The following is a 12,842-nucleotide window of genomic DNA, read 5'->3' as shown; positions in this document are numbered from 1 at the left end:
GAACCAAGAGGTCACAGTTCGATTTCCAGTCAGGGCATATGCCTGGGTTGGGGGCTCGATCCCCAGTGTGGGCCATGCTGGAGGTAGCTGATCAGTGATTCTCTCTCATCATTGGTGTTTCCATCTCTCTCTTCCTCTCCCTCCCTGTCTGAAATCAACAAAAATATATTTAAAACAAAAAACAAAACACTTTGTGTTGGCATAAAAATTTTCTATTATCTTTTTTCTTTTACCTTTTTTCACACGTTAGCATTCCATAAATTTAAGCTCATTTGAATAAAAGTTGTCATTAGGGGAAAGGCCACAAGTGTCTTGGGAGTTTCTGTAATCTCCACCCTTCGTTCACCTAACCATAGCAATAATCTAGCTGTGAGTTATTTAAAACTTCTTTTTTAATAGCCATTTATATTATATATGAACTACTATGTTCATTGCAGCATTATTCACAACTAGAGGCCCGATTCACGAAGATTCGTGCAAGAATAGGCCTTCCTTCCTCTGGCTGCCGGCATCACCTTCACTCGGGCCGGAGCCGCCTTCCGCCTCTCGCCTTGTCATGTCAATTTGCATATTCCTTCCTTATTGGCTGTGGGTGCCACCATCTTTGTTGCGGAGTTACAGTCAATTTGCATATTCCATCTTTATTATATAGGATAGCCAAAATATGCAAACTGTGTCCATCAATTGAGCAGTGGATAAAAAAAGTTGTGGTACAGCCCTGGCTTATGTTGCTCAGTGATTAGAGTGTTGGCCTGTGCACCAAAGGGTCTCTGGTTCAATTCCCTGTCAAGGCATGTACATGGGTTGCACGTTTGATCCCTGGCCTTGGTCAGAGTACCTGCAGAGGCAATCAATCAATGTGTCTTTGTCACATCAGTGTTTCTCTCTCTTTCCCCCTCCCTCACTCCCACTCTCTCAAAAATATCAATGGAAAAAATATCCTCGGGTGAGGATTAACAACAATAAAAGTGGTGGTGGTGGTGGTGTGTGTGTGTGTCTGTGTATAAAATAAAAGCGTAATATGCTAATTAGACCAGACAGCTGAACGACCTTCTGGACAAAGTTGGGGCTGCGAGGGCCGAGCCCCTTGCATGAATTTCGTCCCTCAGCCTGGCCTGCACCCTGTCCAATCTGGGACCCCTTGGGGGATGTCCAACTGCCGGTTTAGGGCTGATCCCGCAGGATTGAGCCTAAACTGGCAGTCGGACATCCCTCTCACAATCCAGGACTGCTGGCTCTCCTAAACGCTCGCCTGCCTGCCTGTCTGCCTGATTGTCCCTAACCACTTGTGCCTGCCAGCCTGATTGCCCCCTAACCGCTCCCTGCTGGCCTGATTGACGCCTAACTGCTCCCCTGCCGGCCCGGTCACCCACAACTGCCCTCCCCTGCCGCGAGCCACCTTCTCCTCCGGGACTCGCCTCCTCTGCAGGAGGTGGCGGAGATGCTGGGACCAGCCTCCTCTGGGCTGCAGGACCCCCAGGCCTCACTGTGCGGAGCAGCTGCTTTGCCCCGCCTCTGCTGTGAGTGTGGCCATCTTGTGACGACGTCGTCGTGCGCGAGGGCCACCTAGGCTTTTATTAGTATAGATATGATGGAATATTACTCAGCCATAAAAAAAAGAATGAACTCTTACCATTTGCTCTACAGCATGGATGGACCTAGAGGGTATTATGCTGCTAAGTGAAATAAGTCAGACAGAAATACAAATACCATATGATTTCACTTATATGTGGAGTCTAAAGGGCAAAATAAATGAAAAAAAAAAAACAAATAGAAACAGAGTCATAGATACAGAGAACAGACTAATGGTTGCCAGAGAGGGAGGGGGTTATGGGGCTGGATGAAAAAGGCGAAAGGATTAAGAAATACAAATTGGTAGTTACAAAATAGTCACGGGGATATAAAGTACAGCATGGGGAACATAGTAAATAATATTGTAATAACTATGTAGGGTGCCAGTTGGGTAATTGAAATATCAAGGGGAATATTTTGTAAAGTATATGATTGTTTAATCACTATGCTATATGCCTGAAATTAATATAGCATGATATTTGATGTCAACTGTAATTGAAACAAAATAAAAAGGGAAAACAATTAGATTCAAGTAAGGAAAAATTTGAATTCCCAAATCACTTTAGACAAATTGTGTAAATAAGTAGAGGATATTTTTTTTATATAAATCTTTATTGTTCAGATTATTACAGTTGTTCCTCCTTTTTTCCCCCATAGCTCCCCTCCACCTGGTTCCCACCCAACCCTCTGCCCTTACCTCCCCCCCACTGTCCTCATCCATAGGTGTACGATTTTTGTCCAGTCTCTTCCCGCACCCCCCACACCCCTTCCCCCCTGAGAATTGTCAGTCCACTCCCTTTCTATGCCCCTGATTCTATTATATTCACCAGTTTATTCTGTTCATCACATTTTTAATTCATTTGATTTTTTAGATTCACTTGTTGATAGCTATGTATTTGTTGTTCATAATTTTTATCTTTACCTTTTTCTTCTTCTTCCTCTTCTAAAAGAATACCTTTCAGCCTTTCATATAATACTGGTTTGGTGGTGATGAACTCCTTTAGCTTTTTCTTATCTGTGAAGCTCTTTATCTGCCCTTCAATTCTGAATGATAGCTTTGCTGGGTAGAGTAATCTTGGTTGTAGGTTCTTGCTATTCATCACTTTGAATATTTCTTGCCATTCCCGTCTGGCCTGCATAGTTTCTGTTGAGAAATCAGCTGACAGTCGTATGGGTGCTCCCTTGTAGGTAATTAACTGTTTTTCTCTTGCTGCTTTTAATATTCTCTCTTTGTCTTTTGCTCTTGGCATTTTAATTATGATGTGTCTTGGTGTGGTCCTCTTTGGATTCCTTTTGTTTGGGGTTCTGTGCACTTCCTGGACTTGTAAGTCTATTTCTTTCACTAGGTGGGGGAAGTTTTCAATCATTATTTCTTCAAATAGGTTTTTAGTATCTTGCTCTCTCTCTTCTTCTGGCACCCCCATAATTCGGATGTTGGTACGCTTGAAGTTGTCCCAGAGGCTCCTTACACTATCTTCAAATTTTTGGATTCTTTTTTCTTTTTGCTTTCCCGGTTGAGTGTTTTTTGCTTCTTTGTATTTCAGATCTTTGACTTGATTCTTGCAATCCTCTAGTCTGCTCTTAGGTCTCTGTATAATTTTTTTTATTTCAGTCAGTGTATGTTTAATTTCTAGTTGGTCCTTTTTCATATCCTCAAGGGTCTCGCTAAATTTGTCGGCATTTTCTAGGAAATTTTTGAAAAACCTTATAACTGTGGTTTTGAACTCTATATCCAGTTGTTTGCTTTCCTCCATTTCTTTAGTTTGTGATCTGTTTCTTTGTCTCCGCATTTTCGCTGCTTCCCTGAGTTGGTAGAGTAACTTTGTGTGCTAGGTGTCCTATATGGCCCAGTGGCTCAGCCTCCCTAGTTACCTGAGGTGGACACTCTTGGTGCACCCCTTTGTGGACTGTATATACAGCCTTGTTGTAGTTAAGTCTTGATTGTTGTTGGTATCACTGGAAGGAATTGACCTCGAGGCCAATTGGCTATGAGGATCAGCTGTGTCTACGGTGGGAGAACTTCTGTGCTGGAGACAGCCTTATTCGACTAGACTTGCAAAATTGCAAAAGCCTCTGTGGTCAGCTTGGATGGGGCGGAGTCTCGGGGCGGAGTCTCAGGGCTGAGCAGACAGTCTTGGCTTCTTGTCAACCCTGCCCTATGAGGCCCCTGGGTCTCAGTGTCCCTCGGTAATTGCTGCAAGCACCTCTGAGAGAAATCCGCCCTCGAGTTTCGCCCACTGCCAGACAGTCCAGTTTCTCACCCAATGAATTTGAATTCCCAGATTCTCGCCCAGAACTGGGGTTCAGCGCAGTCGGGAGCTTCCGTCTCTCTCCTGCTAGAGAAAGCCAGCAGCACACTCAGCAGTCAGTCCTCTCTGCATGCACTCGCGCGCGCCTCCAGACCCCTGCCTTCCACAGCTCTCCCGAGTTTCCGTGTGCTCTCTCTCTTCCTGTCAGTCCAGACGCCCCCCATATGAGCCTGGGTCCCCAGGGTCTCGCCCGGAATTGGGGTTCGGTGTAGTCGGAACTGGGGTTCAGTACATTCGGGAGCTTCTTTCTCCCTCCAGCCAGAGAAAGCCAGCCAGGCACTCAGCCGCCCTTCCTCTCTGCACGCGTGTCTCCGTACCTCAGCCTTTTGCAGCTCTTCTGATTCTCCGTGAGCTTTTCTCTTTCCTCTAGTTGTAGAATTTTCACTCAGCCAGCTTTCATGTGGTTCTGGATGATGTCGGGTTTGTCTTTTAGTTGTAGTTTTGAAATTGTTGTGCGAGGCAGCAGTTTAGGTGTTTACGTATGCCACCATCTTGGTTTCTCCAGAAGTAGAGGATATTAATACAAAGTCTGAATATCAGAATACATACATCCACAAGAAAAAAATAGCCATTTAATCTGTGAAAATTAATTTATGCCAACTGAGTGCTAATGAAGAGTTCGATTCTTTCTTTTTGTGTATGTCTGTTCATCCTCACCCAAGGATATTTTTTCATTGATTTCTAGAGAGAGTGGAGGGAGAGAGACAGAAACATCAATGTGAGAGAGACACATCGATTGGTTGCCTCCACACTGCAACCAAGGTCCAGCCCTTGACACCAGTCTGCAGGGCCGATGCTCTATCCACTGAGCCAAACCAGTTAGGGCTCATTTTTTTTTTTAGTCCCTAGCTTCTGTTGTGTCATTGGTATGGGGAAAGTGTTGAACAGGTTTAGGAAGTAAGCTGAGGTTTGTGTATGTTTGATGGGTGTAGTGATAGAACTAGTATGGGTTTCTGGATAGTTGCAACAAAGAACACAAGCCTGGGAAAGGCAATTGTTTGAGAATGACTTCTTAGGCTAGAATATAAGTGGAAGTTCAACTTCAGGCTGCAGATGCTACTACTTTCTAATGCAAGACCCTTTCGTGGCCCTCACCTGTCATGCCATAGTCCCTGAAGGTTCTGTCACAACGGAGACTCTTCTGTCTTCTGACTTTAATAGAAATGGAAATGTAGATGGTATAACTTAGCATCTGTAGCTGGTTTGGGATTACTAGGTGTACTGGTTAATAATGGCGGATTTTGTAATCAAAGAAAACATGGTAATTTCAAGAGAAACATCAAAAGTGCTTTATTCAAAGTAATGTCCATCGCTAGCTACACATTTCCCCCATCTTTCAGGTAATTTGTGGATACCATCCCAATAGAACTTTTCTTGTTTTGAGGCAAACCATTCAGAGACCCAATTTTCCACTTCTTTGTACGTTTTGAAGTGCTGCTCAGAAAGTGTGTGTTCCATTGATCGGAACAAGTGGTAATCTGAAGGAGCAAGGTCTGGTGAATACAGTGGGTGGGTTAATACTTCCCAGGTGAGATCTTTTAACATGTCTTTAACTGGTTTTGAAGTGTGTGATGGTGCATTATCATGAAGCAAAATTACTTTGCCGTGTCTTCTTACAAATTCTGGTCGTTTCACGATCAAAGCATGGTTCAAATTGATTATTTGTTGTTGGTAGCAATCAGTATTAACGGTTTCACCTGGTTTTAGAAGCTCATAATACACCACACCTTCCTGATCCCACCAAACACAGAGCATTGTCTTCTTTCCGAAGCTATTTGGCTTTGCAGTCGATGTTGATGGTTGACCTGGATCAACCCATGTTTTTGTGCATTTGGAATTCTCAAAATAAATCCACTTTTCATTGCCAGTCACAATTGGATGCAAAAAAGACTTTCTTTTGTGCCATTAAAGCAACATTTTACTGATGACTTTTCGGTTTTCCATTTGTCTTTCGTTCAGTTGATGTGCCACCCATTTTCCTTCCTATAAAATCTTTCCCATTGCTTGTAAACAATTGGAAATTGTTTGCTGAGCAACGTTTAATCTTTCTGCAAGTTGTTTTTGAGTTTGACACGCATCTTCGTCCAATAATGCTTGTAATCGTTGGTCTTCCAACTTTTTTGGTTGACCTGGATGTTCTTTGTCTTTCACATCGAAATCATCACTTTTAAAGCATTTAAACCAGCGTTCACAAGTATCTTGAGTTGGAGCATGTTCACCATAAGCTTCCCGAAGTATATGATAGCTTTTTCTTCAAAATAAAGTAATGAATTAAAACTTCCTGCAGATATTCTTTTTTTGGCAGTGGTGATAGAAAGGTCTGGAATATTAGCAAGGTCTTCTAAGTAATCTTTCAATAATATAAAGTAATTATTTGCCCATCTTTGGAGAAAAATATAGCTTCATTAAAGACGTCCATGTGCACAGTTTTTTTTTAGAGTAATTGGCAACTTCTGAGACTTCCTTTGAGTTACCAGACTTGTGCAAGTTTGGGGTACCTGTCCTGCCTGCTGGTTTAGTGCCTCGTGGTGAGAATAGTTTACTGAAAACTTGTCCTGCCTTCATTTGTGGTAGTTCCAAGACCTTTCTGCTTCTTGAAGTTGCTCTGAGCACTATGTCTTGAAGATTGCTTTATATTCTTGGTCATGGTGGATTTCACACCTAAATTAAAGCTTTAAAGTCCTCCCTCCTTTTTTCTTCCCTCCCCTCTGTTTTTTTTCTCATTTCTCCTCCTCCTCCTCCTTTTTCCTCTCCTTCTTCTCACCCGTGCTTCTCCTCCTCTCATCCTGATGTTCTCCTCTTCCTCCTCCTCCTCCTTATAAAAGCCCTTTGTAACAATATCTTTATAACACTGAGATGTATTAAATAACATTTGGTTGTACGTTTCTCCACTGATTTCCATATAGCCCAGTTTGTCCTGGAAGAGAGCAGTTTTGTGGGGTTCTGGCTACTTATTTACATGTTTATTTTTAACACATTGGTAAATTATGAACTCTAGCAGCCATAAACTGATCTTTTAGTCTGAAATATGGGTGTAAGTGCCATAGTGGTACTTACTTAAGGGCATTTTAAAAATCATACTAAGAGGTTTCAGTGCCAGTTCTTTTTTGTTGTTGTCAGTTCTCACCCAAGAATATTTTTCATTGATTTTAGATAGAATGGGAGGGAGGGAGGGAGAGAGGGAGGGAGAGACATAGATGTGAGAAGATGTGAGAGAAACATCTATTTGTTGACCCTTTGGTGCACAGGCCTATGCTCTAACCGCTGAGTCACACCGGCCAGGGCAAGTGCCCAGTTCTTTCAGATAGTGATCTGTATTAGAAGGATATCTGATGGTTTATTTATTAGTTGAAGGGGTTGGACTAGATGATAACATTGCTTCCCATTTAAAAATTGTATAAATCATTATACAGTAATTGCTTGTATATACACATGTGGAATTTGTAGAAGGATTCACAAGTAACTGGTAATAGTGTTTGCCTCTGGCAAGGAAGACGGGGAACTGAGTAGTTACGGAGACATTTCAATTTGAATGTTTTCCTTGTTAAAGAAAAGTAACCTGAAATATATAATACTCTACTAAAAAACTGATCCAGTGGACTAAATATTATGCAATTATTAAAAAGGACTCCAAAGCAGTATAGGAAAATTATGAATTAATAAATGAAAAGTAGCCGAAACCGGTTTAGCTCAGTGGATAGAGCGTCAGCCTGCAGACTGAAAGGTCCCAGGTTCGATTCCGATTAAGGGCATGTACCTTGGTTGCGGGCACATCCCCAGTAGGGGGTGTGCAAGTGGCAGCTGATGGATGTTTCTCTCTCATCGATGTTTCTAGCTCTCTATTCCCTCTCCCTCTCTGTAAAAAATCAATAAAATATATTTTAAAATAAATAAATAAATGAAAAGTAAGCTATCAGAACTAGGTAAAGTATACAAGAAACTGATATTAGATGATATATGAAGAAATTAAAACAGTGTTGTTGAGATTGTGAACAATTTTGGCTTAAAAAATCTTTTGGGAAAGTTAGTCATTCATTAACTAATTTTGTTAAACTAAAAGGAACTTGAGTTTTAGAGCAGTCTTTGAGGCCCGAAGCCAATGCTAGGGTAAACTCCTCAGCCTCCTGAAGAATATGGCTGTGGCTGGCAGAGTCAGGAGAAAGGTGGAGATTAACTAGTGCATCAGTAAAACTGTACCTTCAGGCTCATAATGTAAGGATGATGATAAGACTTGGAGTGCTTACCATGTGCCAGACACTTTGCCAAGCACTCTCATGGACTCCGTTAATTCTGTTGTAGGCGGCTGGAACAGCACTGGCTGTTAGACCCATGGGGGTCAGACTGGACCTGGGTTCAGCAACTTCAGTACTTGGGTTCTGGCTAGGAAAGAATTGAGAGCCAAGATCCAAACTGTAAGAGAACATTTATTGGGTAAATGACAGCGGTAGAAGAAGTAATTCCTAGAAGAAATGGGCTTAGGAAACAGGTTATAAAGGTAAAGGAAGGGCCCTTGGAACTTGGGAGTGAGGAAGCTAATGGTAATGCACCTGGGAGATAGAGACAGAGACGGGGAAGGGAAAAGACTGTGCATGGCCCCAGGAGGGAAAGTGCGCTAGGTCCTCTGTGTCCTCGATCCTAAGGGTTTTAAGGGTGGAAATGTTAGGGGAGGTCCCAGGAGAAGATCTCAAAAGAGTATTCAGCAGTTTTTCAGGTGTGTCCTTTCAGGTTTGTAGTCTCCACTGATTGATTGGCTGGCACCAGGGCATGGAGTCATTATTCAATGCAGTTGGTCCTGTGGTCAGCTGTGGTTGGTTTGGTTGTTCTTTGGCCCTAGAGCTGAAATACAACTGAAGCCTAGATGTTATCTCTAGGGAGGAAAGGTCAGGGGGTCCAAACTGCATGACCAGCGATATGCTAGGGGAGGAAAGGTCACCCTGGTGGCAAGGTCCCACCCTACATTTTGTCCTTTGCTAGGCACCGACAGCCTTCCACTCGGATGACCTTTTGTACCTAGCCCATTGTCCTCGCTCTGCTCATGTCTGTCTAACTGCCTACCATAGTTCACTCCACAGCCCTCCTGTTCATGCACCCCTCACTGGTAAGCTTTGGTGCCATGAACGGAATCATTCTGTCAGCCTGCTCCTCCCAAGAGTGTACTGTTGACACCAAGCTGTTCACATCTGCCTGGTTGGCAGAAAGGTCCACAGTGCTTCCTCAGTGCCTGAAATCCCACTGGCTTTGCCCTGGCTGGGGTAGGTAATTCCGCCTCCTCTGCTCTCCTTAGAGAACAGAACAGAGCCCAGTTTGGGGATGAAACCTGATGCTGAAGCATTCACAGCTGCACCTAGTGTGTCCTCCCAGCCTAGCTCTGCACCACTCACTTCCTGCTTCTCCTGCTGTGCCCCTGTTTACTTTTGTCCTATTGTTTCTAAAACTGCAAGTAAATTTTTGTTTCTAGAGCAGAGGTGAGGAGGACAACTATCAGAACTCTTTCAGCCTCTCCTTTAAACCCTGGAAAATAGCCTGGGACAAAGTCCACACTTGCCACACCTTCTTTGGCTGCCGTCTTTTTCTTTTGATAACTTTTTTCCCTTCTACCTCCAGTCTGCCAGGAGACTATTTCCCAGAAATTCCTTTTATCATTTTTTATTACCTCATTTTACTTGTCAGTTTATGCCTGGGTTATTCCCAAATGATGAGCAAAATAGGTTCTTTGTAAATGTCAGCTGATGAGAACATGCCAGTTTTACAAATTGCCTAATTTGTTTCCTTGGAGCCCATTCCTTTGAAACTGGACAACCAATGCGTCCGGGCTGCCTGTCACACTTGAGTCAATTAGGCAGAGACAGGGTTATATCATATATGAGCGTTTATTCCAATAGTGTCAGCAGTATGGGAGAGCAGCAAGTAGGTCATCCACGAAAATCTGCTCGACCCCACCTCCCACCCTCAAGCCAGCTGCTTATATTGGGTAGGGCAAAGATTACATAGGGAAGTAGGCAAAAGGAATAAGAATGGGTATGCAACCTGGCCAGCATAGCTCAGTGGTTGAGTATCAACCTATGAACCAGGAGGTCATAGTTCGATTCCTGGTCATGGCACATGCCTGGGTTGTGGGCTCAATCCCCAGTGTGGGGCATGCAGGAGGCAGCTATCAATAATTCTCATCATTGATGTTTCTCTCCCTTTCCCTTCTCTGAAATCAGTAAAAATATATTTTAAAAAATAATGGGTATGCAAAATGGGTATTATTACAGGCATGGGGAAGTAGGCTATTTGGGCTGGGGAGGGACTCTATTGTTTGAGCAACTAGGCCAGGTCAAAGTTAACAGAGCATGATTAATGTTCCTTATAACCATAGCTAGTTCCCATTATGCTATTTCTGCCCCTAACACCTATACTGAGAACTCAGTGGAGATCATGCAATCACAGAAAAGAGGCTGATCCGAGGCTCTGGTGTTCTTTTACTGAAGGAAATGGTAAAGCCACTAATGCTTGGTGCAGGGGTGAACCAGATTTTAAAGATAAAATCTGTTTGCCCTGGCCAGTGTTGCTTATTGGTTATGTTTTAGGTGGTAGGAATGGCACCATGTGTCTGACTTGCCACAAGCAACCTCGGTACTTGGGTTCTGGTTAGGAAAGAATACAGAGCCAAGACCCAAACTGTAAGAGAACACTTATTTGGTAAATTATAGAGGTAGAAGAAGTAATTCGTAGAAGAAATGGGCTTAGAAAACAAGTTATAGAGGTAAAGAAAGGGTCCTTGGAACTTGGGAGTGAGGAAGCTAATGGTAACGTCCCTGGGGAGGAGGAAGGAAAAGGGAAATGGAGAGGGAAGGGAACAGCAGGGTGTCCTTTCAGGTTTGTGGTCTCCACTGATTGATTGGCCAGCACCAGGGCAGGGGTCATTATCAATGCAGTTGGTCCTGTGGTCAGCTGTGGCTAATTTTGTTGCTTATCTGGGCCTGGAATTGAAATACAACTGAAGCCTAGATGTTATCTCTAAGGAGGAAAGGTCAGGGTGTCCAAACCTCATGGCCAGCAATTGCTAGGGGAGAAAAAGTCACCCTGGGGACAAGGTCCTATCCTACTCCATTGCTAGGCACCTGGGGCTTTCCATCCTGGTGACCTTCTGTACCTGGCCCCTTGTCCTTGCTCTGCTCATGGCTAACTGCTGACAGCAGTTAGAGCATCGGCCCGTGCACTGAAGAGCCTTGGGTTCCATTCCTGGTCTGGGGCAAGTTAGATCCCTGCCTCCATCTGAATGAGGGAGGCAACCAACCAGTCAATGAATCTCTCTCACATCAATGTTTCTCTCTCCCTCCCTTCTACTCTCTCTAAAAATCAATGGGAAAAATATCCTCAGGTGAGGAGTAACAAAAAATAAAATCTGTTTGAGTGCCCAGCCTTAAATTCAGTACAAGTTCCCTACCCTACAGTGCCAGCCTGAAACCTCAAACTGATTAATAAGTATGTGTTTTTAATCAAAGTATGCATTTTCATAGCCTATAAGGTAGAGCAGTGGTCGGCAAACTCATTAGTCAACAGAGCCAAATATCAACAGTACAACGATTAAAATTTCTTTTGAGAGCCAAATATTTTAAACTTAAACTTCTTCTAACGCCACTTCTTCAAAATAGACTCGCCCAGGCCGTGGTATTTTGTGGAAGAGCCACACTCAAGGGGCCAAAGAGCCGTATGTGGCTTGCGAGCCGCAGTTTGCCGACCACGGAGTTAGAGGACTGAAAGGAAAATTTCACAATTTCCTTTTCAACTAAAATTGGTTTTGTGTTGTTGTAACTACCTGCCATTTAACACATAGTTTTAATTAAGCATAGACTTCATTCCCAAGAGTCTATTTTGATTGCTCTTGATTTAGTTTGCATACTAATTCCTTTCATTTTTTTAGCTGTTAAATTTTCTCCTTTGACACTCTAGAGATGAGTTAGAGTTGAGACATCTCCCCATTTTGTTCACTTTGAAGCATTCAGTGGTGGGCTCAGATCAAAGGGTCAACTGGCTTCCTAAGGCCACAGGAATGCTGTTTGAGTGGAGGGCAACTTCTCCAATTGGGACTAATTTTGTGTTCTTTAGTTTCCCACAGTCAGATCACCCGCCTCTACAGCCGGTTCACCAGCCTGGACAAAGGCGAGAATGGGACTCTCAGGTAGGCAGTTCCTTTCTTTATTTTCTGGCAGTGTCTGAATAAATGCTTTTATCCCGAGATAGGCATCTAGCATGCAGAGCAGGGACCATTTCTTCAGTTGTCTTTGAGCATCATTGATCCAAAAGGGAATTAAATAAGCAGAACACCAGCATTACATTTATCACTAGGTGCTTGCTGCTTTGCTCCAACTCCCCTTAGTTTGGGTGGCCATTGTTCTGGTCCTAAGAATGTATGTACATTTGAGAATTGCAGCTCTCTCTGCTTGAGTTTTCCCAGTCCTTTCCCAAACAATATTAGCTTTATGAGGTTGACCCATAGCAATCCAAGTTGGTCAGTTCATTTTGTATTTCCCAATACAACCCATAATGGGCAGTGATTCTCAACTGAGAGCTGTTTTGCCCTTGGGTGGCAAAATGTCTGGAGACATTTTTAATTGTCATGACTGAGAAATGCTGCTCTTGTCTAGTGAGTAGAGGCCAGGAATGCTGTTAAACATCCTACAGTGCACAAGACATCCTCCCACAACGAATAAGTATTCTGCCCTAAATGTCAAAAGTGCCACTGGTCTAGAGCAAGTATATGATCTCAGAGTAATGTAATGTGTATCATTTCATATTTGTAATTGTCTTATCAGAGTCAAATGAAAAAAAATACCTCCTTACCACCACCTCCCAACCTAACTCTCAGTACAGTACAACCTTTTGTTACTGTTGTTCCTCAGTTTTGATTGACTGTATAGAATGAAGCTGCTTGCCTTTCTGGTGGCTGGCAGAAAGCAGTTTAGTACTTCTTTG

At 43.2% G+C, this 12,842-nt stretch overlaps 1 protein-coding gene across 1 annotated transcript in view; it reads left to right on the top strand.

Moving 5' to 3' along the window:
• CHP1 (calcineurin like EF-hand protein 1) overlaps positions 1-12,842 on the top strand; it is a 44,010-nt gene that overhangs the window by 4,336 nt on the left and 26,832 nt on the right. Inside the window, exon 2 of the mRNA XM_008143021.3 lies at positions 11,976-12,048. Coding sequence (XP_008141243.1) covers positions 11,976-12,048 — 73 coding nt within the window. The remainder of the gene's footprint in view (positions 1-11,975; positions 12,049-12,842) is intronic.

This window comes from Eptesicus fuscus, chromosome 5, assembly GCF_027574615.1.
Source record: "Eptesicus fuscus isolate TK198812 chromosome 5, DD_ASM_mEF_20220401, whole genome shotgun sequence".
Taxonomy (NCBI): domain Eukaryota; kingdom Metazoa; phylum Chordata; class Mammalia; order Chiroptera; family Vespertilionidae; genus Eptesicus; species Eptesicus fuscus.
The sequence above is the reverse complement of the archived record's forward strand: the minus strand, read 5'-3'. Positions and strand labels throughout refer to the sequence as shown.